Source organism: Oryzias latipes, chromosome 7, assembly GCF_053564925.1.
Source record: "Oryzias latipes strain Hd-rR chromosome 7, Olatipes_Hd-rR_3.1".
Classification (NCBI taxonomy): Eukaryota; Metazoa; Chordata; class Actinopteri; order Beloniformes; family Adrianichthyidae; genus Oryzias; species Oryzias latipes.
In genome coordinates this window covers 9,843,225-9,869,559 of record NC_136243.1, presented here as the reverse complement: position 1 = coordinate 9,869,559, position 26,335 = coordinate 9,843,225, and the positions used below count along the sequence as shown (strand labels likewise).

Here is a 26,335-nt window from a genome sequence, read left to right as displayed (position 1 = left end):
CTTTATCTTCCTCGATCTTTGTGCTCCTTGATCTTACCAGCAGGGTGGTAGCTCCCAGTGGTCTGTGTTGGAGAACCTTGACTTGGCCTGATCTTTCATGTTGTATATGCATAGATTTCTTCTTCCTGCAGGCAGGACCCTGTCCTCCTTATCATTAGTACGCTTTCATTTATGAGCCACATATTTGCTGAAGCCCATTTTAGTGGGATGACAAACGTTTTGTTTCAGTGTTGTCCTTTTTTTTATTTTATTTTTTTTTATTCGAGTCGTGAATGATGTGCTGCTATTAAGGTGCTGTTTCTTGTCGTGGAGGCTCCTCTCTTCAGTCACCTGGGACTCGCACACATCATCTCTGACCAGTGTGACGGAGAAAGAAAATCCTCTTAGCACGGAGCCGCTCTTCTTTCTAGGGCGCTGAATGGCTCTGTGCAGATCTCCTGTCAGCTCAGCCGGGCTGGCGGATATCCTCTCGCTGCAACATCTCTTTGTCCGCTCCGTGGCAGAGTCTCCTGTGAAACACCCCCCTCTCCACCTCCTTTGTGGCCCGATACGGCAGCTGGGGGGTTAATGTTTCACAGCGGCGCAGGCTAAGAGGCAGGAGTTGTAGCAAAGAGGAGGAGGAGAGCGGCAGAGGTGGGGGCTGGTCCACAGCTGTTGTAGTAGGCAGGGTCTGTTGGGGTAAGAAGCCTGCCTCACTCGCCCTGAAACAATGGGAGACATGGCAGCCTCTGCCGACAGCACAGACCTCCAGCCCACATGCCCAAGGGCAGGCCTGCCGTAGAGCAGCGCAGAGGAAACCGGCTTCCTCGCCACGCTCACAAAGTGACGACACTCCACAAGGAGGGAAAGCGTCGCTCCTCTGCAGCCGGAAAGCAAAAATGTAAGGTGGTCCCATTTTTTCCCCCCTTCTTCTTCTTCCTGTGGTGCCTTACTCTTCATTCTGCTGGGAGGAGATCTGACATTCCCTGGATGGCTGGGAAGAAGAAGGAGCAAGGTGAGCTGATGGTGTGTGCTTGCAGAACAGGGGAGATGGAAGTGCAGGGTTGTGTTTTATTTTCTTTTTCTTACAGCTGTCATGTTTTTGGCGCTTTTGCCTCAGTCTAAATGGCCATCAGTGTGATGTTTCATGGTGGGTAGGGGGTGAGTTGTGCTGCAGGGTTCATTCTCTGGACAGCCCTCATGACAGGAGAACCGTGGTGTCATTTTTGCTGAACAGAAGCGCGACTGTTTTGGTAGCAGCTAACAAAGTGTCATAAATCTCGGGACTGAATGGCGGTCCAGCTCGGTCTGCGTGCAGCATGCGGTTGAGCCTGATGTCAGAAATGGAGGCGGGGGGGCCTGGCGATCCTCCCCATGACGCTTGGGTGTGGAGACAGCCTGGCACAGACTTCCAAAGGGTATCTGTATTTCACACAGATAGAGAAAATCCTCTCTTTCAGGCTGTTTTAGGAAGGGAGCTCCCCTCCTCCTCTTCCTCCGTCCCTTCCCCCATCTCCACCGCCTCTGCTCCTTATTCCAAATATTGCTGGTGTAGGATTCGTCTCGGTTCATATAGCCAAACATCAGACAGGAAGCAGCACTGAGGGAGCCCATCATCCTGATTCTGTCTCACCCACGTCTCTCCTCCTCTTTGATGTCTATCTGCATCTGTCTTTAATGCCACGCTGCGCGTCTACAAAATAACTTTGACCTGAATTAACTTACCCAGTTAAGGTTTTCGTCTCATTGTTTACATCTCCCACCCTCACACTCTGCCTGCACAGCCAGAACTCGAGTCCGTCCAGGTTGGCAGATGGAAACGCTGCTGTTTCACGTATCCTCAGACGGCCCTGCCAGTGCTAAATCCCTGAGAGTGAGACTGACATGATTTAAGAAGCTTTTGTGCATTTCCTCTTTGCTGCAGCTGCAGCAGCCCCCCCCCCCATCTAAAACCTTTATTCCATTCTCGTTTTTAAGCATCGAATCAAACCCCTTTGAAAGTCTGACTCAAGATCAACCCACCGTGTTTTCTCTGAAACTCCTGGCCTTGTAATGTCTCTGAAGATCAAAGATTGCCTTTTAGTTTTTTTCTGAGCCAGGTGTATAGAGGATGGCCACATCAGATTAGCTGCTGTTAAACCCAGATTGAGTGGGCAGATGCTTAACACCTCTAATCCTAATTCAGTTTGGCACGACCAGGCCCAGGTACTAAATAGACTTCTTTACCAAACCGGGGTTTGACCTGCAGGCTGGAAAAAAACCATGAGATGCTGCAGCAAAGTGGGAGGTGGTGTCCTATTTCTGGTTTGAACTGTAAAGAGCCAGTCTAATTAACAGTGCTGTTCGGGAATCCCTCATTAGAAGAAAACCAAACAATATTCGGCTGCTTCAGTGAGTAATCTGTGCTATCAGAAAATACTCAAAAAGGGAGTTTTAAGCTCTACTGAATTATTCATGAGTCTTTTTTTTTTTCATTACGCTCACAATGAGATGAAAGGGAAGACGAGAGGAGGAGAGATTTCAGAGTGGGGGCATGCGGTCCTTGCCGGGCTGGCGTCTGCCAAGTGCTGGTGTCCCCCGAGGGCAGGTTCCTCCGCTCTTGCTCGGTGAGGAGGCAGAGCAGCCGCCATCCACCAAACTTCCACAGCTGAACTTTTCAACGTGCGTCCTTAAACACGAGCTCGTGGTTTGCCTTATGATTTGAGATGCGCTGGGGATGCGTGAGTGGAGGAAAGAGAAGGGGGGGGTCATTAAAACGTGTTTGTCTCCATCAGCTCTGCAGTGTTGATGCTGGGAGGCAGAGGAGCCTGACGGAGGACCGACTTCTCCGGGAGAAACAAAGGGAGATCCCAACCCCCAGGTAAAGACAAGTCCTAGATTTTTTGTTTGTTTGTTTGTTTACGACATGAAAGCACATTTTCCTTCAATCATTTGTAGCATTTTTAATAAATCAGCTAATTTTTTAGTTCAGCAAAAAGGTTAAAATTGTTTTTTTTGTAAGTCACAGATCTCTCCTTTGGGTGATTGTTAGAACACAAACGGACTGGGTTTGGCATCAATCACACAATGTGGCATCACAACATCAGTTCCAACAACAGTTGTATTACTTTTACTCCAAAATCTTCTTTTAAACACATAAATTCTACTTGAACATGTCTAAACCCGTTTTAACAGATCTGATCTGAATTCTGTAGTGAAAAAAATACTAAAAGAAGCGCACCCCGGTCTGCCCAAACACGAGGGTCCTGGTTGGCTTGCAAGTGAACTCTGGTGCAGTTTAGTGTCTGTGTGGAACGTTTACAGACCAGTGGCAGGAAATGCACGAGGGATTGCGTTTAAGGACAGCCTCCTTAACGAATCTGAGGAAGTGCACATCAGGGAAAGGTTGCGAAATGTCTCGGCGGAACACTCACAGGACGGTCAAAATTAGCTTCCTTTTTCCTTAAAGGTAGATTTTTTTTCTGAGGCATCACCTCCCCAAACAAGCAGATTTGTCCACTCTCTAAGCCTTAGTCTCACGCACATGTGACCTGAGCGGGTGCTGCATGTTTTTGGGTTGCCTGAGCCTGGGCCTGTGGAGGGTCATAGAACGGAGCGGCTGCATATGAAGAGGACCACAGGTGTGTCTTGCAGAGTTCCTCGTGAAAATGGAACGTACCATTGTCGTGGGTGTGATAAGTGTACCATGAAGTATTTGTAAGATAGATAGATAGATGACTTTATTAATCCCACAATGGGGAAATTTCATCTATCTGTGGCAGCAACACGACATTCAGAAATAATCTATATAATATAACATCAATAAAGGACATCACAAATGACATTTATATTAAATAATTAAAAATATTACTAAAATTATTATGAAAAATTATTATCAAAAATGAGATTCTTATTAAATAAAGAAATAAATATTAAATAAAAAAAATACAGCTGCAAAAGTGTAAAAAAACATGCGGTCTGCAAAACATGTAAACTGTAAAAAAAAAAAGAAGAAAAAAAAAGGATAATGTAAGATGCACTCACTTATGATGTACGGGTGATGCTGGGATGCCCTCACACTACACTCTAGTCGTTAGTAAGGGGCAAGAACTGACTCCTTATTGACGGCACACAATGCTACACGCACGGCATGTGCAGGTGACACGTTAGCACCCGTAGGACGCCCACACAAACTACACTCTGTTATTTCCAACAGCCAGGCTGCGCACAAGGATTTGGTGAAAAGCACTAATGGGCTCCTTGTGCAGGATTTGGGGAGATTGAGAAAACTAAAACACTTTACAACATGCCTGTGTCACGCCTACTTCACCATGCCTGCCCTTACGTGCTGTTTAAATGTTCATTATGACTTGTCCTTCGCAGCTTTCCTGTAGAAACATGCGTATGAACATTTTCGCCCTATGGGCTCACCGAGCGGCCTCGACCTTGATGTTTCATATGGGTTTGCCCATTTCTCACCCACAGACAGCCTGTGTCCACCCGTAAGGGAAGTTAGGAAGGACTAAGGCTTTAAGAGTGAATTTTCTCCCTTATCCATGAAGGTGTGACATGTTCCCAGACTGCTCCAATGTAAAGTTCAATATACATCTTCTCAATTGAACTCAAAACACCAATGTTGCTCTAGAAGGAATTACAAATTAGCCTTATTAAAGATATAAACTACTGTTTTGTCCTCAACAAACAGAAAATCTTACTAGGGAACCCTTAGAATTGATCTGAAGCTGGGCAGGGGAAAGGACTGGACGTGCATTTAAAGAAATGTCTTTAAGTCTTATCAAATGTTGCTTTGAACATGTATTTTTCTGAAGGCAAAATGTAAAAATAGGGCAACCATGGTGCAAATGTGGACTGGTCGACCTCTAACCTCCGATCAGATCGTAGGTTCTGTCCTTGGGTAAGACACTGAAGCCCACAGTGCTCCTGGTGGTTGTGGGTTGGTGGTGTCATGGGTGAATGGGGCACTTTGGGCCTTCTAACAAGACTGTTTTTAGCTATCAGTGATGATTGTTGAATACACATTTAGTGTAAAATAAGCACACACACAAAAAAAGAGCTGACTCCTTGGTGGTAGATCACACCCACAACCACAGAAACCAGCTTCTCTTTTTTTTAGAAGTTACCTCTAGGTAATTTGTTTGAAGGACTCTATGCTTTTTTGTTTATCACACAGGAAGGTTAGTTTGCCTCTGGTTTCAGGTTCCTTTGCATTTGTTTGCTGGTGAAAGCAGCCCAGTGTCCCGGCAGCTCACATTTTTCATGCACAGGTATCTGTTCAAGTCATTTTTAGCAGGAACAAAAGGGCCACATGCTCGCTTGGCTTGGAGGAGAGCACATGATCCCTGCTGTTTTGTTCAGTGATTGCAGCATTAAACCGTGGACATGCTATCTCTGTGTTCTCTGTTTACACTCGGCTATGTTGGTTAAGAGGCTTTTTCTCCTGGTTTTGACAGAAATGTTTCACTTTAGCTTTGACCTTCGTGCTTCTCTCTTTGCCTTTATATATACTTCTTCATCTATCTTTTTTTCTTTGATTTTTCTCTTTTTTTCTTGAAGTTGCTAGGTGTTGATGGTTTAGACCTTTGCTGTATAGCCAGCGGGATCAGATCCCAACCAGCCCTCTGTGTTTGTGCACGTTTTCCCATCATTTGTATGGGTTTCATCTCCTCTGCCTCCACTGGCTTTAGGAGTCGCTGTGAGGTGGATTGTTTGTGATGGGCTCATGCACTCAGCTTTGACTGCATACATGGGTTTGAGCCTCCACATTAAAAGTCTCTTATGACATGGATGATGGATGGAGACTTCAGCGGATCCAGCTTTTGTCCTTTAGCGGCCTAAGACAAAGACAAGCAGACACTTTAAGACAAAACTCACAAAGAGAAGAAATATAGACATGACTGCATGATGAAAGAAGAGCCTGCTGGATGCCAGATTATTCACTATTTCTCTCGATGGACATTCAAATGCAGCTCCTCCTCCTCCCAACTGTAGTAATATGTTACCACATTCATTTAGTTTTCTCATTATAATTGATAATCTTGTGAAAAACTCTGGGTTTCCCCCCGCTGCAGTCAAACGTCTTTAGGCCTGTAGAACTGTGGATCAGACTTCTACTGCTCCTTTAGAGTCCAGAGGATGAGTTCAAATAGAAAGTTTGAGTTTTGTTTCTTTATAAATGGAGATGAAAACATAAACCAGATTTTCTCCCCTTCATCTCAAAAAATGAAATGCTTTAGATTGAATTGATACATTAAGTTCATTGGTCTTTGCTATGAAAGTGCAGAAACATGTGGTTTTAGTAGAGATCATGCTAGTTTATGCCATCTGTGTGGACGGTTGTGTTAAATATTTAGACGTGGGAAATCCAGTGTGTACGGTTATTTAGTCGTTTAACAAACGACCTCGCTATTTATTGCCTTCTTACCATAACAGTCTCTTCAGGTGAAGCATTTTGGTATTTTATTCTGTTCCAGTTTAGATTCCAAACCTTCTCTCTGAAATCATTTCAACAGGTCTCTAAGCAGAAAATATAGATCGTGGATCTTTAACCGAGGTCTTCAGGGTTTCCCATATGAATGCTGGCATGTGGAAGCCGGCGCAGTGGTTTTGCACCTCCCCGTTGAGGATGAATGCAGGGACATTTGCTGTTCACAGTGAAGCTGCCATCAGGCTCTAAGAGATTCAAAAAATATGTCTTTTGTAAGGCATTAATGTTCTGTGCACTTGATTTAAATGAACTATATTTATCATTGTTTATTTCACTTATTTTCAGTTAGTTTAAATTGAGAATACATTATTTTTTTTCATATAAAGTTAAAGAGAGAATGTCTGTGTGCTCAAAATGAAGCTGTAGGATGGAGATCTGGGATTACGGGGATTCCCATCGGAGCAAAGGGACTTCCACTTTACTCCCAAACCCACACTCAGTCAGAAATGAGGCGTAACAGCCGACGCCTCATTGTCGTTGTCTTCTAGTATCAGAGAGATCCGCTCTGTGCTCGTCTGTGGAGACTTGTTGCTGCTCTCCATAATGAATACTGATGTCCTCAGAGTGTTGCATTCCTCCATTGTAGGTGGGTAAAAGCAGAGCGCAGCAGCAGCATTAAGTCTGTTTGCATTCCCCTCGTGGTTTCTCCCTGACGGCAGCAGCGGCAGGGAGTCTGCTGAGTGGAAGGAGCTCGCTGGCACTGCAGCCCCTCAGAGGCACGCCGAGCCCCCCCCCTCTGCCCGTCAATGAGCCGCTGTGTGCAGTTTCAGGCCACTCGCAGCCTCTAAACCACAGTCTCATGACAATTGTGCAGTTTAGAAAGCAGCCAGCAGCACTTTCCCTCCCACTCCTCCACTCTTCCCTGGGTTTCGGTTGCAGAGAACTTGTGTGATTCAAAGCACCAAGAATATTAAACAAATGCAATGTCTCATGAAGGCACAAACGTTTCTCATTTTTGCAAAGCATTTTTTTTCTTCCTCCGTGCTGTCAGATCCAAAGATGCTCATAGGTCAGTTCTTGGAAGTTCTAGTCACTTTTCAGGTCTCTGGGCCAGATTTCTTGGTAAAGACCCGCTCTGAGCATCTTTTGATCCATTTTCAAACGTGTGGTCTTTTAATTATGATTATGCCGTTTTTTAGGCCAAAATCAAAAAAGCTGTGGGTCTTTAAAGGATGTTCTCAAACATCCCAGAGTGTCATGCCTGAGATTGGGAGGTTGTGGGTTCAAACCCATGGCCGCGTTGTACCACAGACTCTCAAAGTGGGGCCCAGTTCCTCCCTGCTTTACTTTGAGCAACACCAAGCATTCATTCATTTTCTATTCCGTTTTGTCCCTTTTGGGGTCACGGGGCTGCTGGAGCCTATCCCGGCCACTTGTGGGCAAAGGCAGGGTAGAGTGTCCCCAATCACACACCCATGCAGTCTCACATTCACACCTATGGACAATTTAGAGTGACTATGGAGCATGTTTTTGGATAGTGGGAGGAAGCCAGAGTCCCCTGAGAAAACCCACACATGCACGGGAGAACATGTAAACTGATGTTCTGGTTCAGGTCCCCCAGCCGGGACTTGAACCGGGGGCCTTCTTGCTGTGAGGCAAGAGTGCTAACCACTGTCCCACCGTGCAGCCTTAGGGTCAAATAGAGGGGATCAAACTAAAAACCCAAAAACATAATTTTCCTCCGCGTGTGTCTTTTTAATCTAAATTTTGAAGAAACAGGTGGACTAAAGAACCACGACCAGCTCTGTATCCACTGTACACTTCTAGCTTACCAGAGAAGGAGTAAACTAAGGATCAGGGTTTTAACCCTTATCTCTGGTCATAGCTCCACAGTATAGTTTGTTTATTTTTTTTTATAAAAAACTCAATTATCGGTTCCCAAATGATAGAAATATCAGGTGAAATAATCAACTCGGAGTCAAAGTCAAGCAACAACTGCAGATTATTTGATGCAAAGATGTGATTGAAACTTCAGAAAAAGCTTTTAAAACTTTAATCTGGAGTTTTTTAAAGACCCACTTTAATGAAAATTCAGGGCTCTAGACCAAATGTTTGTACTTGTTGCACCGGTGCGCCTAACGTTTTTCTCTTAGGCGCACCGGTGCAGAAGTTGGGTGGACCCACCTCCTCGACCACATTGCATGTAACTCAGCTCTTTTACGTGGTTACTTTCCTTTTTCTGTCAATATCAGCATTAATACTTAAAAATGATTAACTGGCAAACAAAAAGACATTTATTTGAAACGACAATAAGGATAAATGAAATAGAAAAGTTGAGCCACTCCAATGAGACTCATGTTTTGTCTGTTTTTAACATGTAGCATTTTTCCTCATGATATATAAAAGAATATAAGAATAAAACTGCTTTTTTGAGTATTTCTTTAATCAAATTGGAGCAAATAAAACACACTGTTTGAACAAATAAAAAATGGTGCCACAACAAGAGAAATGGTTGAAGAACAGTCTGCTCCGTTCTGATGTATCCTCTTGCAGACAAATAGATCCATGAACGTCTTTGTTTTTCCCCGTCTGGGTTGGAATCTGGATCAAAACTAGTGGCTCCAAACATGATCGCCATTTTTGTTGCCCTGCTAATGTTAGCTTAGTGTTTTGAGGGGCTGTAAACTAGTGGGAGAGAGAGTGTACACAGATTTTATGAGATTACAGCAGTGTTGCTCCTGTGCAAACATTCCTTCCCACAACTCGGAGGTTATGAACCGCTGCTCTGCAGAAACTGTGTCCAAGAAAACGCATTGGTGGTCATTTTTCTTTCGTTTTTGGAATAGTTATAGATTCAGGGATTATGTTTTTGGTTTCTGGAAAATACTTTTGTTTTCTGAAGCGTTTCATTTTGTTATTTTGTTTTTTGTTGTTCTTCTTTCTTTTTTGGAATAGTACGTGATTCAGGGATTTTGTTTGGATTTTTAAACAGTAATGATGTTTTTTTTTATTTGTTTTGCTTTTTTAATTCTTGTGATCTTTTCAATGTTTTTGCGTGGAGTTATTTGTTGATGTGATTTGAACTTCAGGGCCACCGTAGTTAATCCTTTAACACCAATAATGTCACAGCGACACCAAAATAACACAGGCTTTTTGACATACCGTAAATCTTCAACCCTTCACACGATCACCGTGAATCAGCGGATTCTGACACGGAGGAAAGTGGCTTTTCGTTTTCTGGCTTTGCACCGACATGCAATACATGAAGCCAGTGGTTTACAACGGCGTGGCGTGGCACATTAGATGGTCAGGTGAGCCGCGGGAAATGATTCATTTTCACTGATATAAAACATTTATAATCACCAGAACATCTGCTCCGTGCTCATCAAAAAAGGTTGAGGTTTCACACTGAGTAGTTTGCCGACAGCTTTGTGGAGCCCTTCAAAATAAAAGCACCATATCTCTCGGCATCTTCCGTGCCCTTCATAAGGAGGGCGAGAACAGCCTTTGACGGTAGCTCCTCCCACACGTGGCGGGAGCGACGGGTTTCTAAACACACATTTGGACAAACGTTGAGCGGCGACTTTTTACGTGTGTTAAAACAAGGGTGGTGAACGCAAAGTTGATGCACGAATTGTGTTCACGTCTGCGCAGAACAGGGGCTAGTGATCTGTAAGAATCACGGATCATCGGGGCACCCCCTGTAGTTTCCCGCTGGATCCAGTGTCAGCCCGCACTACAACTCCCATGATGCATTGGGTTAATGTGACGGCATCCTGGATGAAGGAGAGTCTTCACAACAGTCAGAACATAGATCCAGAGTTCATCAGAACCGTGGTGATGTACTGAACTCTGGAGGATAATGTTATTTTCTGTCTATGGCGTTCTGAACTGTGCTTGTGTGAAGAAAACCACTGCAATGGAGGCACCGCCACATCTGCAGGAGACGTTTAACCTTCTCTTTGACCTGTAGTCAACCTCACTGTTCTCCCTGTGAAACACCCAAGCCTCTCTTCCAGCTCCTTGGCCATTCTGCCTGCACCTCTGATGTGCATTAGTGAAAAGAGCTGGTATTTATAACGACTCTCTGTTGCTACCACAACCAAGGTCAAACGGATGGGGAATATCTGCTTCCGTTCTCAGACGGCTTTCATTGATCAGCCCTCCATTACAGCACATCTGACTGTGTTGAGTCGATCAAGTCTCAGTGAGCAGCCCATGCTCTGATGGTCTGTCCAGGAGGGTTCACAGTCATTGCTGTTCAATAACCTTCCTGTAAATGCTTTGCAAACAGCTCCTGTTACATGCGGCCTGGAAGAGCTGTGCTGACGCCCCCTAAAGGGGAGCGTTCCCATCAGGGGGTCTGAGTCTTTTGACCGTTTCATCCTAGTCAGACTCTAGTTTGTTAAATGTAAAGTTCCTCATTTTCTGCACGTGGATCATCTAAAGGAGAAAACCAAATCAAAGAACACTTGTTTTTGTTAAAGAAACTATATTTTTCCACTTTTCTCTCATCCTCTTCCCTGTTTCTTCATCATTTACAGCTGAAGGACAAACGTTTTTCTTTCTGCACTTGTGTTTTGAAGTTTTACCACCAGAAACTAATTTAGTTACAGTTTTGCCTAACAGATGCTCCGACAACAATTATTTGTTGTCTTTTTGTGTTCCCCATCATCAACTTTTGTGCACCAGATCAAAGTAGATATAAAAAGTGTTTTACCTGACGTTGATGCAGACGCTCAAAGCGAAATATAAAGTTTAAATAAGTGAACTATCCCAACAAGGACTGCAAAGCGCAGGACTTCGACTTTTCTTTCTCTAGTTGCTCTTCCCCGCCCTCCTGACTTCTGGCCAATGACTGAAGAGATCGTTTGTCACGTGTTTTGATGATGACCTTTGGTTCGAAACAGAAAGGTCTGGTTGAAAGGCAGTCTGAATACAGACCAAACACGAGGTTCAAGACTCGATCCGGACCAATGGACTTTTCCAGTCTGAATACACCCCAAGTCATGGCTTCTGGGCCGAAAGTCTTTTTCCTTTCACTACTGGGATGGCTGGTGAAACATTTCAAAAGAATAACATTTTAAGTCCAGATGCCGTGACTCAACTTAAAGGCGTCTTTATTAAAGGATACCGGGGACCATCGTTCGTGAAAGGAAAACATGGTGAAATCATAAAGTTAAGAAGCACTAAAAACATGCAGACAAACCTGTAAATTGCTTTTATGCCTTAAAGTTCCAATGTTTGTTTGTTTTTTTCCTCTTTTTTTAACTTGTTCTGTCCAACAACTGAGGAAACAGATTAGAGCTGAAGGCCATTTGTGTTGGACAAGTTTTACTTTCACAAAAAGAGGTTATAGAACTTCTAAAAACCAGAGTGTAAATTTGTATAAACCCCTTTTTGTTACTTTATTATTTTTTATTTATTTGTTACATTTAGTGTGTGTGGGGAGGGAGAGGGGAAAAATGTGAGGGGAAGGGGGGGGAGAGAATAAAAGGAAGAGAGGTGGAGAAATTGGGGTAAGTTATTATTTTAAGCTGTAACAATTATACCAGATCTGGTGGAAAGACAAATATTACATCAAAGGTGAAATTCTGACACAAAGATGAGCGAAAGACATCAATACACTGTAGGTAAGGAGGAGGGATGAAGCAGATAGGCAGCAGTGTGGCAGTGTGCACGTGCACGTGGAGATACATGCATGCTGCCGTAGTGAACCGTGTGCTCATAAGGGGAACCAGGTCCTCGCCAGCCAGACCAGGAGAGAGGGAGAGACCCCTGGACCAGGGGACCCAAGCAGCCCGGGAGGGGGGAGGGGGGAGGGGGGGACCGCCCAGCCAGGTGCAGAGGGGCATAGGCGTCTGGGCCCCCAGGCCCCCACCGAGACGCGGGTCAAGGACGAAGCCAGGGCCCCCAGAACCCATGAGCCGCCCACCACCCAGCGGCGCCCCGTCTTCGCAAGCCAACAAAGTTCCCATGTTTTAAAAGACACCAGTGATCTAAGGATGAACTTTGCAGCTGTTGATGATGAAATAAAAACTGAACATACTGATCTGATCCCAATGAAGAGTCTGGGCTGTTTAGTCTTTAACCCCTTCATGACTGACTTTAATTCCAATGATATAAAAAGATGTTCTTCAATGTTTGTTTTTTTTGCTCAAGGTGATGCTTAATTACGTTTAGTCCTGGATTTAATGGTATGCAGCTGTAATTGTGCTTTTTTTAGGTTCATCTTTGTTATTTGTTGCTCAACAGTAGAGTGAGGTCATATTTATCCACTGATGCATCTTTTATGAAGCTGTTGCACAGATTGAGTCAATCTGCAGAAGCACAGATCTCCTTTTACCGTTTCCTTTGGCCTCTTCGCCGTCTCCTCTTGTTTTGACCTGTGAGGTTTGCTGAAAGGATCCAGAAAAAAGATCAAAGCCAGAGGACAGATTTTTTTGGAGAATTCAGACTCTTCTCTGAACTCTCTTCCTGCAGCTCTCTACATTTTCTAGTTCTTTTATCACCTGCTGAATTGTTGTGCTGCTAAAGATTTATATATATATATATTTGGACTGTTTGATCTGAAACATAAAAGTGCAACATATTAGTGGAAGAAAAAAAATTCAGGGCTGCTTTTCCTCACATCCGTCCTGAGTTTTCAGAATGTTGTCTTGGACTTAGAGTTTGTGTAGTATAGTTCTCTTTTTATGAGCCCTTCAAATACCTGTGGTGCTGCACTGAAACCTCATCCCTCGTGAACTTTGGATTCCTCCGCTGTTCAGGCCGAAACCGTTCACTCTGGAAACGGGTTTACCTATCAGGAACACATCTCTGTTTCTGTCCTGCAGAAAGATCTCTGTCTACATTATAACTATAATTTGCTGCTATTTAATGATGTCCATTCATCGTATTAGGGTTTGTATCTGCTGTGAACAAAATTTGTGCAGCTGAAACATTTTTTTGGAGCTTTTGAAAACCAATATGTCCTCATGCAAAAAAAAAAAGATTTATGGCTGTAAAAGTGTTTTTTAAAAACTGAAATGGTTTTCAGAAAACGCACAACCATGTTTTTTACGATTACACACCGAAAACCAAATGCTGTTTGGAAATGAATCACTGATGGCTGAATGTGGAAATCTGATCAGTTTCTTTAGTGCCACACAAAGAACAGAACTGCTACTTATTTAAAAATTTCAATTCTGTTTTTTTTCTTGCATACACATGAAAACTGGCTTATGTTTTTTTTTTTTTTTTAGATTAATATAGTACTTGTCATTTCTACTGGTACAATGATTTTCTAAGTCCTACTGTTATGAGGATATTTGATCATTGTTGAAAATGATTGAAATGATCAGTCAAATCAGTTGAAGGCTTTTTCATTGAAAAACAGAAGTAATATGCTGTGGACTTGACTGCATTGTGTTTTTTTTAAACGGCAAATAGGACATCACCAATTTCACAAAGTAAAAACCAAATAAATGTGAACATTTTTCCACGACTATTTATGAATCCATAGAGTTCTAAAGATGAAGAAGTTAATGTTTTATTTAAAAAAGACATGTAACCCTTGTGCTATCCTACAACCCCACCCTTACTTTGACGTGTTCTCCCTACCATGACAAAGGTGGATAAAGGTGGAAAGATTTCATGTAATCCATGGACACCAGTGAAGATCACAAATCATTGAAGAAAAAAGGTTCAGAGCACTGTCTAGTGGGTCTAGATCAGGGTTCACCAACCTTTTTGAGACCGAGGGCTATTTCATGGGCACCAAGTGGTATGAAGGGCGCCACTAAAAACCTCCTAGCCCCCCCCCCCCCCCCCCCCCCCCAAAAAAAAAAAAAAAAAACACAATTTGAGGACTTCCTTTTGTGTGCCCTATTTTTATTTGCTCATTTTACACACAAAAACATGCATGAATTTTCTAGACTCGTATTACAGGGGGGGGGTCAAACTCAGTTGCAGAGGGAGCCTAATTTCAAAACAGACTTTAGGTTGCAGCCGAACAAGATAAATATTTATTGAACACACTAAAGCTAAACTTTTAAACCTTTAAAACTTTAACTTAATTTTAACTTTTTAAACATAAATGTAAATAAAAAACAGACAGGAATATTAATCCTCACATTAATGGATTACTCAACCACCTCAACCTATTCTCAAAATCTTTACATTACATGAATCATAAGAATGTCCAGAAATTGTGTAATTTATTTGATCTATTTAAACTTTTGTAATAGACCCTTACTTTTAGTGATTATTTTTTAAGTTATATTTGTTTACATATTTGGGTTTTCTTTGTCTACCTTTATCTCAGAATTGATATTGTTGTCATTGACAGACATGCGGTGGTTGTTTGTTGAATATTTGCTTCAATAAAAAAAAAAAAAAAAAGATTTTTTTTTGGGTGCATTCCCTGCGGGCGCCACAAGGGGTGCTCGCGGGCGCACTGGCGCCCGCGAGCACAGGGTTGGTGACCCCTGGTCTAGATGACCCAACTCCCATTGTTAAAATGCCTAGGATAGCACAAGGGTTACATACATTTTTCCCCCCACAAACATTGTTCAACCGCAATGCATTGTGGGCTATTTTCGCCAATCTAGTGAACATTCATGCACACTGGTTTTTCACAGAGACTTCTGGGAAATTTCTAGGGCACTACATTTTGAAATTGTAGATTCAGACCGCTCTATAAAATGGTGAGTGCACTATTTAGTCCACTATGTAGGGATCCAGACACGGCCTTGAAGTATTAAGCTACAGTTTTAACCACGTAATGTTTTCTGTTTTTAATCCGATTGGACAGGAATATGGTGACTGGTTGATCAGGCCAAACAAATTGTCTATTTGTGTCACAGCTTTGAAATGTGTCTGCAGGTCTGTGTGTGCTGCCATGAAGACCTGAACATTTCTTTCTAAAAACAAAGTAGTTCAAAGCATTTTTACTGCAGTAAATTTTCACGAGGACAGATTGGTTTTTCAAAAGCCCCCAAAACATTCTGCATTTGCCAATTTTTGTTTACAGATGCAAAACTATTCAAATGATGTGATATTATATCACAACTACAAATAGTTTTTGTAAGGACTATAATTCCACAGATCTAATGCAAACCAAACCATAAAACGCTCCATTGTTTCTGGTTAAAATGACGGAAGCGTCTTGTTTCCGTTACAGTAGGTTTTATGTGAGTGAAACGTTTCCCTGGAAAATAACTGACCTGTATATTAAAATGTATTTGAGCGTTCTCCTTTTTTGGTTTTTGTGTAGCGTTTTGAGATGACCTAAATAAGCAGAAGTGAATGAAGTGAACTGAGTTGAATGGCAGAGACCACACCGGTCTGGGCCGTGGGAAGACTCTCTGTTGTCCTTAGATGAGTTTAAAAAAAGAAGATGGCCGAGGCTTTGAAGTCTCCTTTTCTTAGAAAGGTGAAGCTTGGAGCTCAGGCTGATTTACCGATCATGAGGGAATGAAGCGTTTTGACTTTTGCCAACTTTAATATCACAGAAATTGGATACACATTCACTCTCTGGCTTGTTCCATCTTGTTTGAAAGTAAAATGACTTGGCAGAAGTTCACCGCTCTGCCCGTCATTGATCACTTTGTGTCTGGGAACACTGCAGGTCTTTTTGATGGCTGTGGATGAACGTGCTGCCCTTGTTTCTGTCTCAATGTAGTGTCCACGTGAAACAGAAACGCTTCAGTTGCATCTGGTTTGCCTCTGATGCCAAAACGCCAGGATTTCCCGATTGCAGCCGGCTGTTTTTCTTTTTTTCAAAGCTTTTATTGACTCCGCTGATTTAAGCATCAACATTACAGAAAGTGTTTGGAAGCTGACGTAGTCTCTCCTGTCATCTAATAAAGAAGCTCTCTTGCTCCTCTGCTCCACAGGACTGTAGGATGTAAATGAATTTGGTTTTCATTTTGCTTTGTGCTGAGTCATGCTATCATAACAAACATCCATTACTGAAACATTAAAAGCATCTTGGAAAGTCCATGTTCCTTTCAACCCTTGTGCTATCTTAGATGACTCCCCCCTTACTTTGACGTGTTCTCCCTACCATGACAAAGGTGGATAAAGGTGGAAAGATTTCATTTAATCCATGGACACCAGTGAAGATCACAAATCATTGAAGGAAAAAGGTTCAGCGCACTGTCTAGTGGGTCTAGATGACCCAACTCCCAATGGTAAAGTGCCTAGGATAGCACTAGGGTTACGGTTCCCGAACTTTCTGGAATTGAACCGTTCAAGCACGTCATGTGATCAAATGAAAATGACGAGTCGCCTCGGCTTGACTTCCTCTCTGTGACGCAGAGCGGCTGATGTTGGTGTTCTCTGTGCTGCAGATGAGAACAATGTCTGATGAGACGGAACAGAGAACGTGTGACGTGGACTTTGGGTCGGACGAGGAGGGCGAGGAGGCAGATGTGGAGTCTTACCTGGAGGACAACAGCAGCGAGCTGGTGGACCGGCTGAGGGAGCTGGAGGTGAGTCAGACGCTGCTGCTGAGCCGCCTCCACTGATGTCTCAAGCCACAGAAATGAATATAATCAGAGGGAAGAGAAGGGAATATGAGCGGATTAATGTCCCAGTAAAGCTTTAAATTCTGAGAAAATGAATTCATTTTGATTACATCCAAGTTTGTCAAGCTTAAGAAAAAATACTTCAAAGAAAAAATAAATCAACATTGATTTATACAAATTATGATTTTCTTTTTTTAGTAACTTTGTTTTTTTTTCACTGTATAAACTTATTTTTTAAAAGAATAAAAGTTAAGCTGTACTCTAAAGACAATAAAAATGGAACACGTAATCAAACACCAAACTTTTCTTCTTGTTTCTAATCTACATCAAGTTGATCGCATTTAGATCATCCATAAATTAATTCACTACCTTCATCATTTTTAAGTTAATTTACCGCATACTTCATTAAACTGTCAAAGAATTCAATTTATACTTTTTCTAATTCCTTTTTTTGAATGTGGTTCAGTTTTTACTATACTAATACTGCAGTTTTTATTTAATTTATACATGTTAGTGTTGCATAATTAATGTCTGGAAACTTCTGCTGTCACACTAAAGGCGTTTCAGTCTGTTGAAAAAATGATTAAATGGTGTTTTTAACACTTTTATTTTTATTAGTGAAATGGTGTTTTAATCATGTCTCTCTGAAGGAGGGGCATAGATTAAAAAAATTGAAATTTCTGATTATTTCTTTATTCCAATCGTTGTGAATCAGCAGATGAAAAAGTTTGTATTTGTTTTATAGAAAATACTGGGCGATCCACAAGCTCCCTGCTCTGCTCCATTCTGATGGATCCACTTGTAGACAAAGAGATCCGTGTTCGTCTTTGTTTTTGTATTCTGGATCAAAACTTTACGGCTGGATAGCTGTAGCAATATTACTTCCCGTTTTTGTTGCACCTGTAATGTTAGGCTGGGGATGTGAGGGGCTGTAAGCTAGCAGCTGAGCATGTAAACAGAGAGCTCTCATTTATGGGTGACAGAAAAGGGTGGGATGTCTCTGTTAAGAGTCCCGCCCAGAACTCAGAGGCAAATATCTAATGACTTACTGCCGCTCTGCAGAAACTGTGTGCTACAAAACAACGCAGTTTTTTTTTTTTTTTTGGCTAACAACTGCGTATTTATAATTAAAAGACCACTGGGAACAATTTAGATCAAAAGATGATTAGAGTTGGACTTTAACAATTTGAGTTTTGTATTTCTGAAAACTGTGTTTAGCAATTACAAAACACCGGCAAACATTAATAAAAAATGCTCCACATGAAACATGTTGTGCTTTCTTTATCATCATCATCAGTTCTTAAACAATGAATATCATCTATGCTGCAGGTTACTGCTTCTTGTTTATAGAAATGGCTATTTTTGATCAGGTTTTCTTCCTTTTTTTCTGTTAAAAACTAAATTATTCTCTGTTTTGTTGCAGGCAGAGAATTCAGCCCTGGTTTTGGCCAATGAGAGTCAGAGAGAAGCTTATGAGAGATGTTTGGATGAGGTGAGATCATCCCTACAGTGATCCTGAAAGCTCTTCTGTCAGCTCCTCCTACAAACTCTTCTCCACGTTCTCTTTTAGGTGGCTAACCATGTGGTGCAGGCTCTGCTCAATCAGAAGGTAACGTCCAGCATTCAGACCTTCCTCGGCTTGTAGCCTTGCGTTTGGCTCACTGTTGTGTGGCGTGTTCCTGAGCAGGATCTGAGAGAGGAGTGCATCAAGCTGAAAATGCTGGTGTTTGATCTGGAGAGACAGAACCGAGCGCTCTGCGAGCTCTTTCAGCAGAAGCTGCCCAACCACCCCACTGCCCACTACCAGGTAACACTGATCGCTGACACTGATCAATCCTGGCTGAATCCTGCCATTCATTCTCAGTGTAATTTAGTGTATTTTTAAAGCTCACGTTTACACGAGGTACTACAGGAAAGACAACAGACATCAAACCATTCACTACAATGCTATACTCCACTTCAGTCCAGATCATTCCACTAAAACCAGACTTTTGTGTGGTGAAGAGGGAGCTGAGCCAAAAAGCAAAGCTCTCAATTTGCCGGTCAATCATTATTCCAGTACTCACCTTCGGTCATGAGTTCTGTGTCGTGACCAAAAGAACCAGGTCCAGAATACAAGCGGCTGAAATGAGCTTCCTCTGTAGGGTGGCTGGGTGCTCCATTAGAGATAAGGGGAGGAGCTTGATCACCCGCGGAGAGCTCGGAGTAGAACCGCTTCTCCTCCACATCAACAGGAGCCGGTTGAGTTGGCTATGGCATCTAGTCCGGATGCCTCCTGGACCTCCCTGGGGAGGTGTTTCAGGCATGTCCCACTGGGCGGAGGCCCCGGAGAAGACCCAGGACACGCTGGAGAGACTATGTCTCTTGACTGGCCTGGAAACGCCTCGGGATCCCCCCAGAGGAGCTGGAGGAAGTGGCTGGGGCGAGGGAAGTCTTGGGCATCTCTGCATAGACTGCTGCCCCTGCGACCCCCACCCCCCCCCCGATAAGCGAAGGAAGATGGATGGATTTTTAGACTTGTCCTGCCCAGCAGTTGAGCAAACGGATGGGAGCTGAAGGCCTCTTGTGTTAAACAGATTTTACTGTTACAACATTGGGTTATGAATCTTTGGACACACGATTTGTATATTTGTATAAACCCCCTTTGTATTTGAGGCTAAACTTTATATTAATTATTTTTTTTAAAACACCAGATTTGTTACGAGTATTTAAAAAAATAGCTCATATTGGTGACAAAGAGTTTGCATTGAAGGGTTTTTGGGTTTGATTCCCTCTTTGAACGCGTCATAACTTGGCTTTCGCCGTCAGACTGCAGCTCTGACTCCATCTCAGCTGATGTCTCATTATTTAACCTCTCAGCCTTTCAGATGCGGAGGCAGAAATGGATCTCGGGCGTTCCCCCGACCTTTTGCATTGTTCCCATCAGATGCCAGGATAATGTAGCTCCTGCTTGTCCGTGGATCTCATAGCTTGTCGTGGATCTGCGCTCCTCCTAATTGCCTCCTGAATCTCCTGTTACAGGTCCAGGCGGGACCCCTCCCAGACTACAATACACAGCCACACAATGAATCGGCCAAGCAGGTGGAGCCTTCGCAGACCGAAGCACAGGCCAAGGTGATGATCTGTGATCAAAGCGATTACGCCGTCTGTACACGAAAACGTTTATGATTCAGAAAGTCACAGAGGACGTCTTTATTCAGCCTTACCTCAATATTGATGCCATGGTGTGAAATAAGAACTAAATGATAATGTCAAGGCTGAATATCAGCTGGAAGTTAAGAGTCAAAATAGAGACCAGGGCTTTTTGATGCAGATCCTAACACGCCTTGTGTGCTCGTGTATGTGTGCGTTTCGGGCGGCCGCGTTGCTCCATTTTGTAAGTCCGTTTTTCGGGCTCTGCGTACCAAACGAGCAGCATTTGAAAGCGCGCTGAAAGTTAAATCAGTTGAACTTTGACCAATCAGGGAGTCTGATTTGGCAGTGACGTACGGGGAGCCTCTTTTTCAAAACACGACAGTGCCAACCGTTTAAAAGTGGATCATGAAGGGCAGAGGAATATTTACCGCTTGTGCTCGGGCAGAATTATACGACACCAAGTCTTTCATCTATCAAAACAGAGCAGTGATTTTGGACCAGTCAAAGTAAATGTGGCGTGGGTAAAATCTGAAATGGAGTTTTTTTCTTTTTGACCCACTCTTTGATGAAATCAATGTGGATCCGTGAGTCGACACAGATTCAGGTAGATTGAAAATGTTGGTTTTATCAGCTGAATGCTCATCTGAACATTTGACGTGTTAGGAAAGGGATTAAACATGTATGCAACATGTGTTCAATCGGTGTCAAATCGGTGTGTAACCATTCATTCTAACAATTCCATTCATATCATAATTTGCCATTAGAATTGATATCATTTAGAAACAGTTTTATAATGGCATAGGTCGATTTTATTAACAACTCACCTCAGACGGATCGATCTGTTTGGATCCATTAAGTCGATGAGTCGTTACACCCCTAGTGTCGAGTCATTTTTACATCTGGCTGCAATGTTGGCAGAAAAACAGAGATATTTGTCTTGCTGAAAAGAGTATTTTCCTTTTTAAAAGGCTTCTGTATAAAGCGATCACACTGCGTTTTATAGACTAGACTTAATATGTTTTTGGGTGTGGGTTAAACCTTCAGCTTCTCTGATGGGAAACACAGAAACGTGTGACCTTAAAGCTGCTCTGACCTTTCCTGGCTTTGTTTTAGGCGGGGTCGAGTCCTCGCTGATAATCTCACACTTGTTTCCTGTGACTGTCGGCTCAAAGGTCCTTATGACCCGAACGGTTTGCTCTTCATTGAGCTGTCGGGACTCCGCTGTAGACTTAACGCTTGTCTACTCCTGTCCAAAGGGGAACGGCTTCTGCACGCAGCACGTTTCTCCGGGCCCCCGTGCTCCCGCCGCCTCCATGGAGGCCCTGTCTCCCTTCTTCAAGAAGAAAGCACACATCCTGGAGGTCCTGCGCAAGATGGAGGAGACGGACCCTCTGAAGTTCCACCCGTCCACCGCCAGCCTGTCTTTCTGCGACTACAGTCAGGTGTTGATGTCGACAGAAGCGGTGCTGGCGACAGCGGACCCCCTCCCCCGGCCGTGCAAATCCCACCTCACGCACTGCCGCTGCTCCTGCTCTGAGACCGACTCACACCAGCATTTCAACGGCGACGGGGCGGTCAAGTGCGACGGGGGGAACGCGTGGTGTTCACACTGCAAACGGAGCCCGGACAGCCCCCCAAAGCCCTGCGGCCATGTCTGTAGTCCTTCAAAAGCCAGCCAGAGCCATGTGGTTCCTGCTGCTGCTGCTCTGGGCGAATGTCACAGTAAGACCAGAGCGCCACAGTCTGTAGCCCCGTCCAAACCATGCACTGCTAATGAAGCCCACCAGCTGCTTGCAGCCGCACACTCCTCCACCTCAGAACCGCTCTGTCGGAATAAGGAGGCAGTAAAGCCAAAGCAGGATCTGTCAGGGAGCCGTCCAGACGTCTCTGAGGGGCTCTCTGCCTCCTCGCAAACACCTGGCTCTGGGAAGGAGAGCATGCAAGCAACCCATTGTGACGCGGGGACCAGCGACGGAATTTACAACGGCACCGAAACCAGTGACCCCTCAGCCTTTTCTGAGAAGGACGGCACAGAAATGGAGGCCTCCTCTACCAGGGCCTCTGCGTCCGTTAGCCCAAGCCCCTCCTGCCTCAGTGACGTCAAGGCAGCCGCCATCAACTCGCCGTCCAAGCTGCTGAAGTTCCTCAAGATTCCCTCCATCGGGGAGAAGTCTCAGGCTCCGCCCCCAGCCGTCCGTTTGAGCCCCCAACTCACTCGCAACTCCCGGATCCCCTGCCGAACCAACAACTACGAGGTCTACCACTCCCCAGTTCCCACACGCAAAGCTACGACCACGGAGAGGTGCAGGCAGCCCCCTACCCCGCCAGCCAGGTCCGAGTCCTATCCCGCCACCCACTCTGCTCCGACCTCGCCGCCGCAGTCGGAAGAGGCCTGCTCCCTCCCCACTAAAGAAATAAGCTACAGCAGCTTCTCTGCATCTAAAGACAGCGCGGGATCAAAGTCAGGAGCCTGCTGCTCGCCAAAAGTTCCTCAAAAAGTCCCTCATTATGAGAACGTGTGCGAGGTATCCAGAGCAGAGGACACGGGCCCCGCCCACGGCAAAAGAACCACACTTCCTGCTCAGGCAAAGCCCAACGGGGCAGAGAGGAAGCTGGTCAAGTCGTTGCCAGAAAGCGTCATGCACCCTTCTCCTCAGCGAAAACAGTCCTCCTCTTCGTCGGAGTCCACTTCGGACGAGGAAGAGGATTCTGACAGCCCGGTGTGGGTGAACCATCACAGTCTGCCCCCCTCGGCTGTCCTCAGCAAAGCTCAGAACAGGGCCGACTATCCCCGGATGAGAGAGAAGCAGGAGGCGGACATGAGGGACGCCGGCGGTCCGAGCTCCGAGGTTACCCAGCCTGCCCCTCCCTCCAGGAGGAGTGACTGCTCCTCCATTCCTAAAAGGCCTGCAGGTGGTGCGGCGCGGGGCCAGACCGACTCCAGTCACCACGCTTTCAAGGACAGACTGGCTGCGCTGGGGAAGCTGAGGAGCTCTGAGGATTTACAGGCCAGCGCCAAGTCGGTGGACACGAACGAGGGCGCGTGTGCCGAGGAACGAAGCAAAGCGGTGGAGAGGCCCGCCGTGGTCCAAAGGGACGAGCAGAGGCTTTCCAAATATGCCGACTGTTTGGAGGGAAAAGCTAAAGGTGGCGCTGGTTTGAAGCATCCAGCTCCGTCCCAGCTGTACGAACAGGCGCTAAAGCAGCAGTCCTGCGGTCCGGCGAAGCAGGAGCCGTGTCCAACCAAGCTAGACGTTTCCAGGAGCAAAATCGGTTTGCTGTCCCCCAATGCAGACGCTCCGCTGGTGCTGCGCAACAACATGAAGTGTCCCGGCTCCCTCAACCTGCCTTATAATGTTAAACCCGGTGTGAGCACTCACAGCAGCAGCAGCAGCCCCAACAAAATCCCCCAGAAGTCTCCGTCCAAGCCGTGTCAGGGCCCCTCTGTGCACAGAGGAGGGAAGCCCCCCGAGACTCCACGCTACTCCTCTAAATCCGAGGAGAGGATCAAGATTGGAGGGAAAGGGAAAAAGAACCCCATGTATGGAGACAGCCTCCCTCCTCCTCCTCCGAGACCTCCTACGTCTGAGGGCGAGAGGTCCCCGCAGCCGGTGCCCAGCCTTCAGTCAGCCATAGAGCAGAAGGTGATGAAGGGCATCGAGGAGAACGTGCTGAAGCTCCAGGAGCAGGACAGAGGAGGCCAGGGGGCGGAAGTCAAGCAGAAAACCTCCAACGGCATCGCCAGCTGGTTCGGCCTGAAGAAGAGCAAGCTGCCCGCTCTCAGCCGCAAGGCCGACGCCGCCAAAGCCAAGGACGAGAAGAAGGAGTGGAAGATCAACATCCCCTCGGTGGGCAGAGACTCTGTGAAGGTCACCTCCAGGTGCAAAGAGGGCGTGGAGGGTCTGAACATCTCCACCTTGATGGAGAAGGCTGAAGGGCTGAGGCGGGCCCTGGAGGAGGAGAGGGCCTACGTGGAGAGGTCGGGCAGGGGCCACTCCTGCGAGGTGGTGATGGACCAGGCCCAGGGGCAGCTGGCGGTCATGTACAGGGGGGGCCGCTCCGACAACTTCATGCAGCAGCTGCTGAACAGGTGAGGACCCGGCAGCGGCTTTTTATGGCAGAATGGAGTTTAAGGAAACACATTCCTGCATCTGTAACCGTAGAAACCAAAAGGATTCTTTACATGAATCCGGTCAAATTAAGATTCCTTTTTTGTTGTTTTTCTCAAAAAATTGACACGTTTTAAGCAGATTTATGTGCAAGAAGAGTTGTTTTGTCCATATTTATAAGACACACAGAACTGAAATCTTTTATAAAAAATTATTTTAAAAATTGTATGATTTTTCCATGCCATCCCTGTTTCTCTGAAACATTTTCAAACATTCTTTCTTCTTCCTTCAATGACAGCTCACTAAAAATCATCCAATCGGATTAAAAACAGAAAACATTACCTGGTTAAAACTGTAGTTTAATACTTCAAGGCCGTGTCTGGATCCCTACATAGGGACTATATAGTGCACTCACCATTTTATAGAGCAGTCTGAATCTACAATTTCAAAATGTAGTGCCCTAGAAATTTCCCAGAAGTCTCTGCAAAAAACCAGTGTGCATGAATGTTCACTAGATTGTCAAAATAGACCACAATCCATTGCATTTGAACAATGGTTGCAAGAAAAAATAAATTTAAATGTCTTTTTTAAATAAACCATCAACGCTTTTTATCTTCAGAAGACAGTGGACTGATAAAAAATTGTCAGAAATCGATGACGTCATATCTGCCGTTTAAAAAAATTAATAAAAAAGTAGTGAGCGTGGTGTCTGAATTGCTTTTAAAGTCAGAGCACTATAGTGCCACACTATGTAGTTTTTTAGTAGTTAGGGGTTAGGGTGGGAATTCGGACATAGCCAGCGTGTTCACGGCAGTCTGGTTCTCCCGCATCATGGAAGAATCATCCCAGAAGAAGTTCTGGCTGCTGACGCTGCTGCAGCTCTGCTCCTCATGGTCTCCCTCCGGCATGATCTTAAAGCGTGACGCAGCGTCCTGAGGGAAGCCCGTTCCAAATCCCAAATCCTTCTGTTTACGAGGAGGAAGCTTCTGCAGAGCAGCGGGAGTTTATTAGAAATCCATCTCTGAGTTGTGACCAGGGCCGTTGATGAGGAGCAACCCCGCACCCCCTTCCCCTCCCCATTTCTGCGAGCTCTCTGTTTACAGCTAGCTTACAGCCCCTCACGCCCCCAACCTAAACCTTAGCAGCGCAACAAAAATGGGGAGCAATCCATTAGTACCGTTCAGATCCAGATTCCAGCTCAGATGAGGAAAACAAAGATCAGTTTGTCAGTTTGTGGACCGACAAACGCACATTTACGTAACAAATACGCTCTTTTTCTTCTTGTCTGCTCCTGATTCACAACAATTTGAGTAACAAAATACTCATAAATGCTGTTTGAAGTTTAATTTTCTGCCTAAATACCCTCCATCATTACAAAAAAGCCACACATGATTTACATCCGAGCGGATCTTTGAAATAAGTTACAACTTGTTTTAAATGACAAGGACACAGAAGCAGAGCAGCTATTGTTTTTCTGTGCAGCGTTAGCTTTAGTTGTTCACAGCAGCTGATTTCAGGACGAGCCTTTGCGGGTGGATGCAGCCGCTGTTCTTAGACTGGAAGAAAGTGAAATCAAGCATCCGCCTCCTGAAACTCCGTTCACACTGCTGCCTGCTTTTTTCCCTAACGCCTGTATTTGCTGCACGCAGGGTGGACGGGAAGGAGGTGATCAGCATGCCGCAGCGCCGCCTCTCCTTTGACTGCAAGACCTCCAAAGCCGTCTTCACCCAGCAGAGCGACGTCATCAGTCACACCAGCAGTCACAATGACATGGAGAAGGTACCGCTGCAGCTCGCACGCCAGGAGCTAAAAATAGACCCTTTGATCCAGTCAGACTTGTGTATTCTTTGAACCTGGCGTCTGGAATCGGCTCTTCATTAGAGGTTTCAGAGCTGCAGCCTCCTCCTTGTTGTCTCACACAGGGATCACAGAGAATCGGCAAGCTGACGTCGGATGAAAACCTGGCGGATTCCGTTCACTCTCAGCACTTTGCAGGTAAGAGAGGTCTGCCGGGGGCTCCTGGCACATTTTCCAGGGTTGATGTGAAGATCAGAAGACTGGAGAGTCATCTGAAAGCAGACAGTGGTTGACGTGACTGCAGCAGAAGCATTTGAGGACACAGGAACCACGTCACGTCTCAGACATCACAAACATCTGCTTTCCTGAAACTGTCCTGG

The 26,335-nt window shown here is 44.9% G+C and overlaps 1 protein-coding gene across 7 annotated transcripts in view; it reads left to right on the top strand.

Annotated features, from left to right (window-relative positions):
* Positions 1 to 26,335, top strand: part of nckap5l (NCK-associated protein 5-like) — a 53,045-nt gene that overhangs the window by 22,434 nt on the left and 4,276 nt on the right. For 2 of the 7 annotated variants that reach the window (XM_078950187.1, XM_004071044.5), the window contains exons 1-10: positions 675 to 994; positions 2,754 to 2,839; positions 16,738 to 16,878; positions 18,338 to 18,406; positions 18,485 to 18,523; positions 18,602 to 18,721; positions 19,936 to 20,028; positions 21,306 to 24,139; positions 25,808 to 25,937; positions 26,081 to 26,153. In XM_078950187.1, the coding sequence (XP_078806313.1) occupies positions 16,738 to 16,878; positions 18,338 to 18,406; positions 18,485 to 18,523; positions 18,602 to 18,721; positions 19,936 to 20,028; positions 21,306 to 24,139; positions 25,808 to 25,937; positions 26,081 to 26,153 (3,499 nt within the window). In that variant the 5' untranslated portion in view covers positions 675 to 994; positions 2,754 to 2,839. Of the gene's footprint in view, positions 1 to 674; positions 995 to 2,469; positions 2,641 to 2,753; positions 2,840 to 16,737; positions 16,879 to 18,337; positions 18,407 to 18,484; positions 18,524 to 18,601; positions 18,722 to 19,935; positions 20,029 to 21,305; positions 24,140 to 25,807; positions 25,938 to 26,080; positions 26,154 to 26,335 lie in introns of those variants that run through there. The other 5 variants (XM_078950186.1, XM_011477622.4, XM_023956926.2 and 2 more) reach the window with 4 other exon arrangements.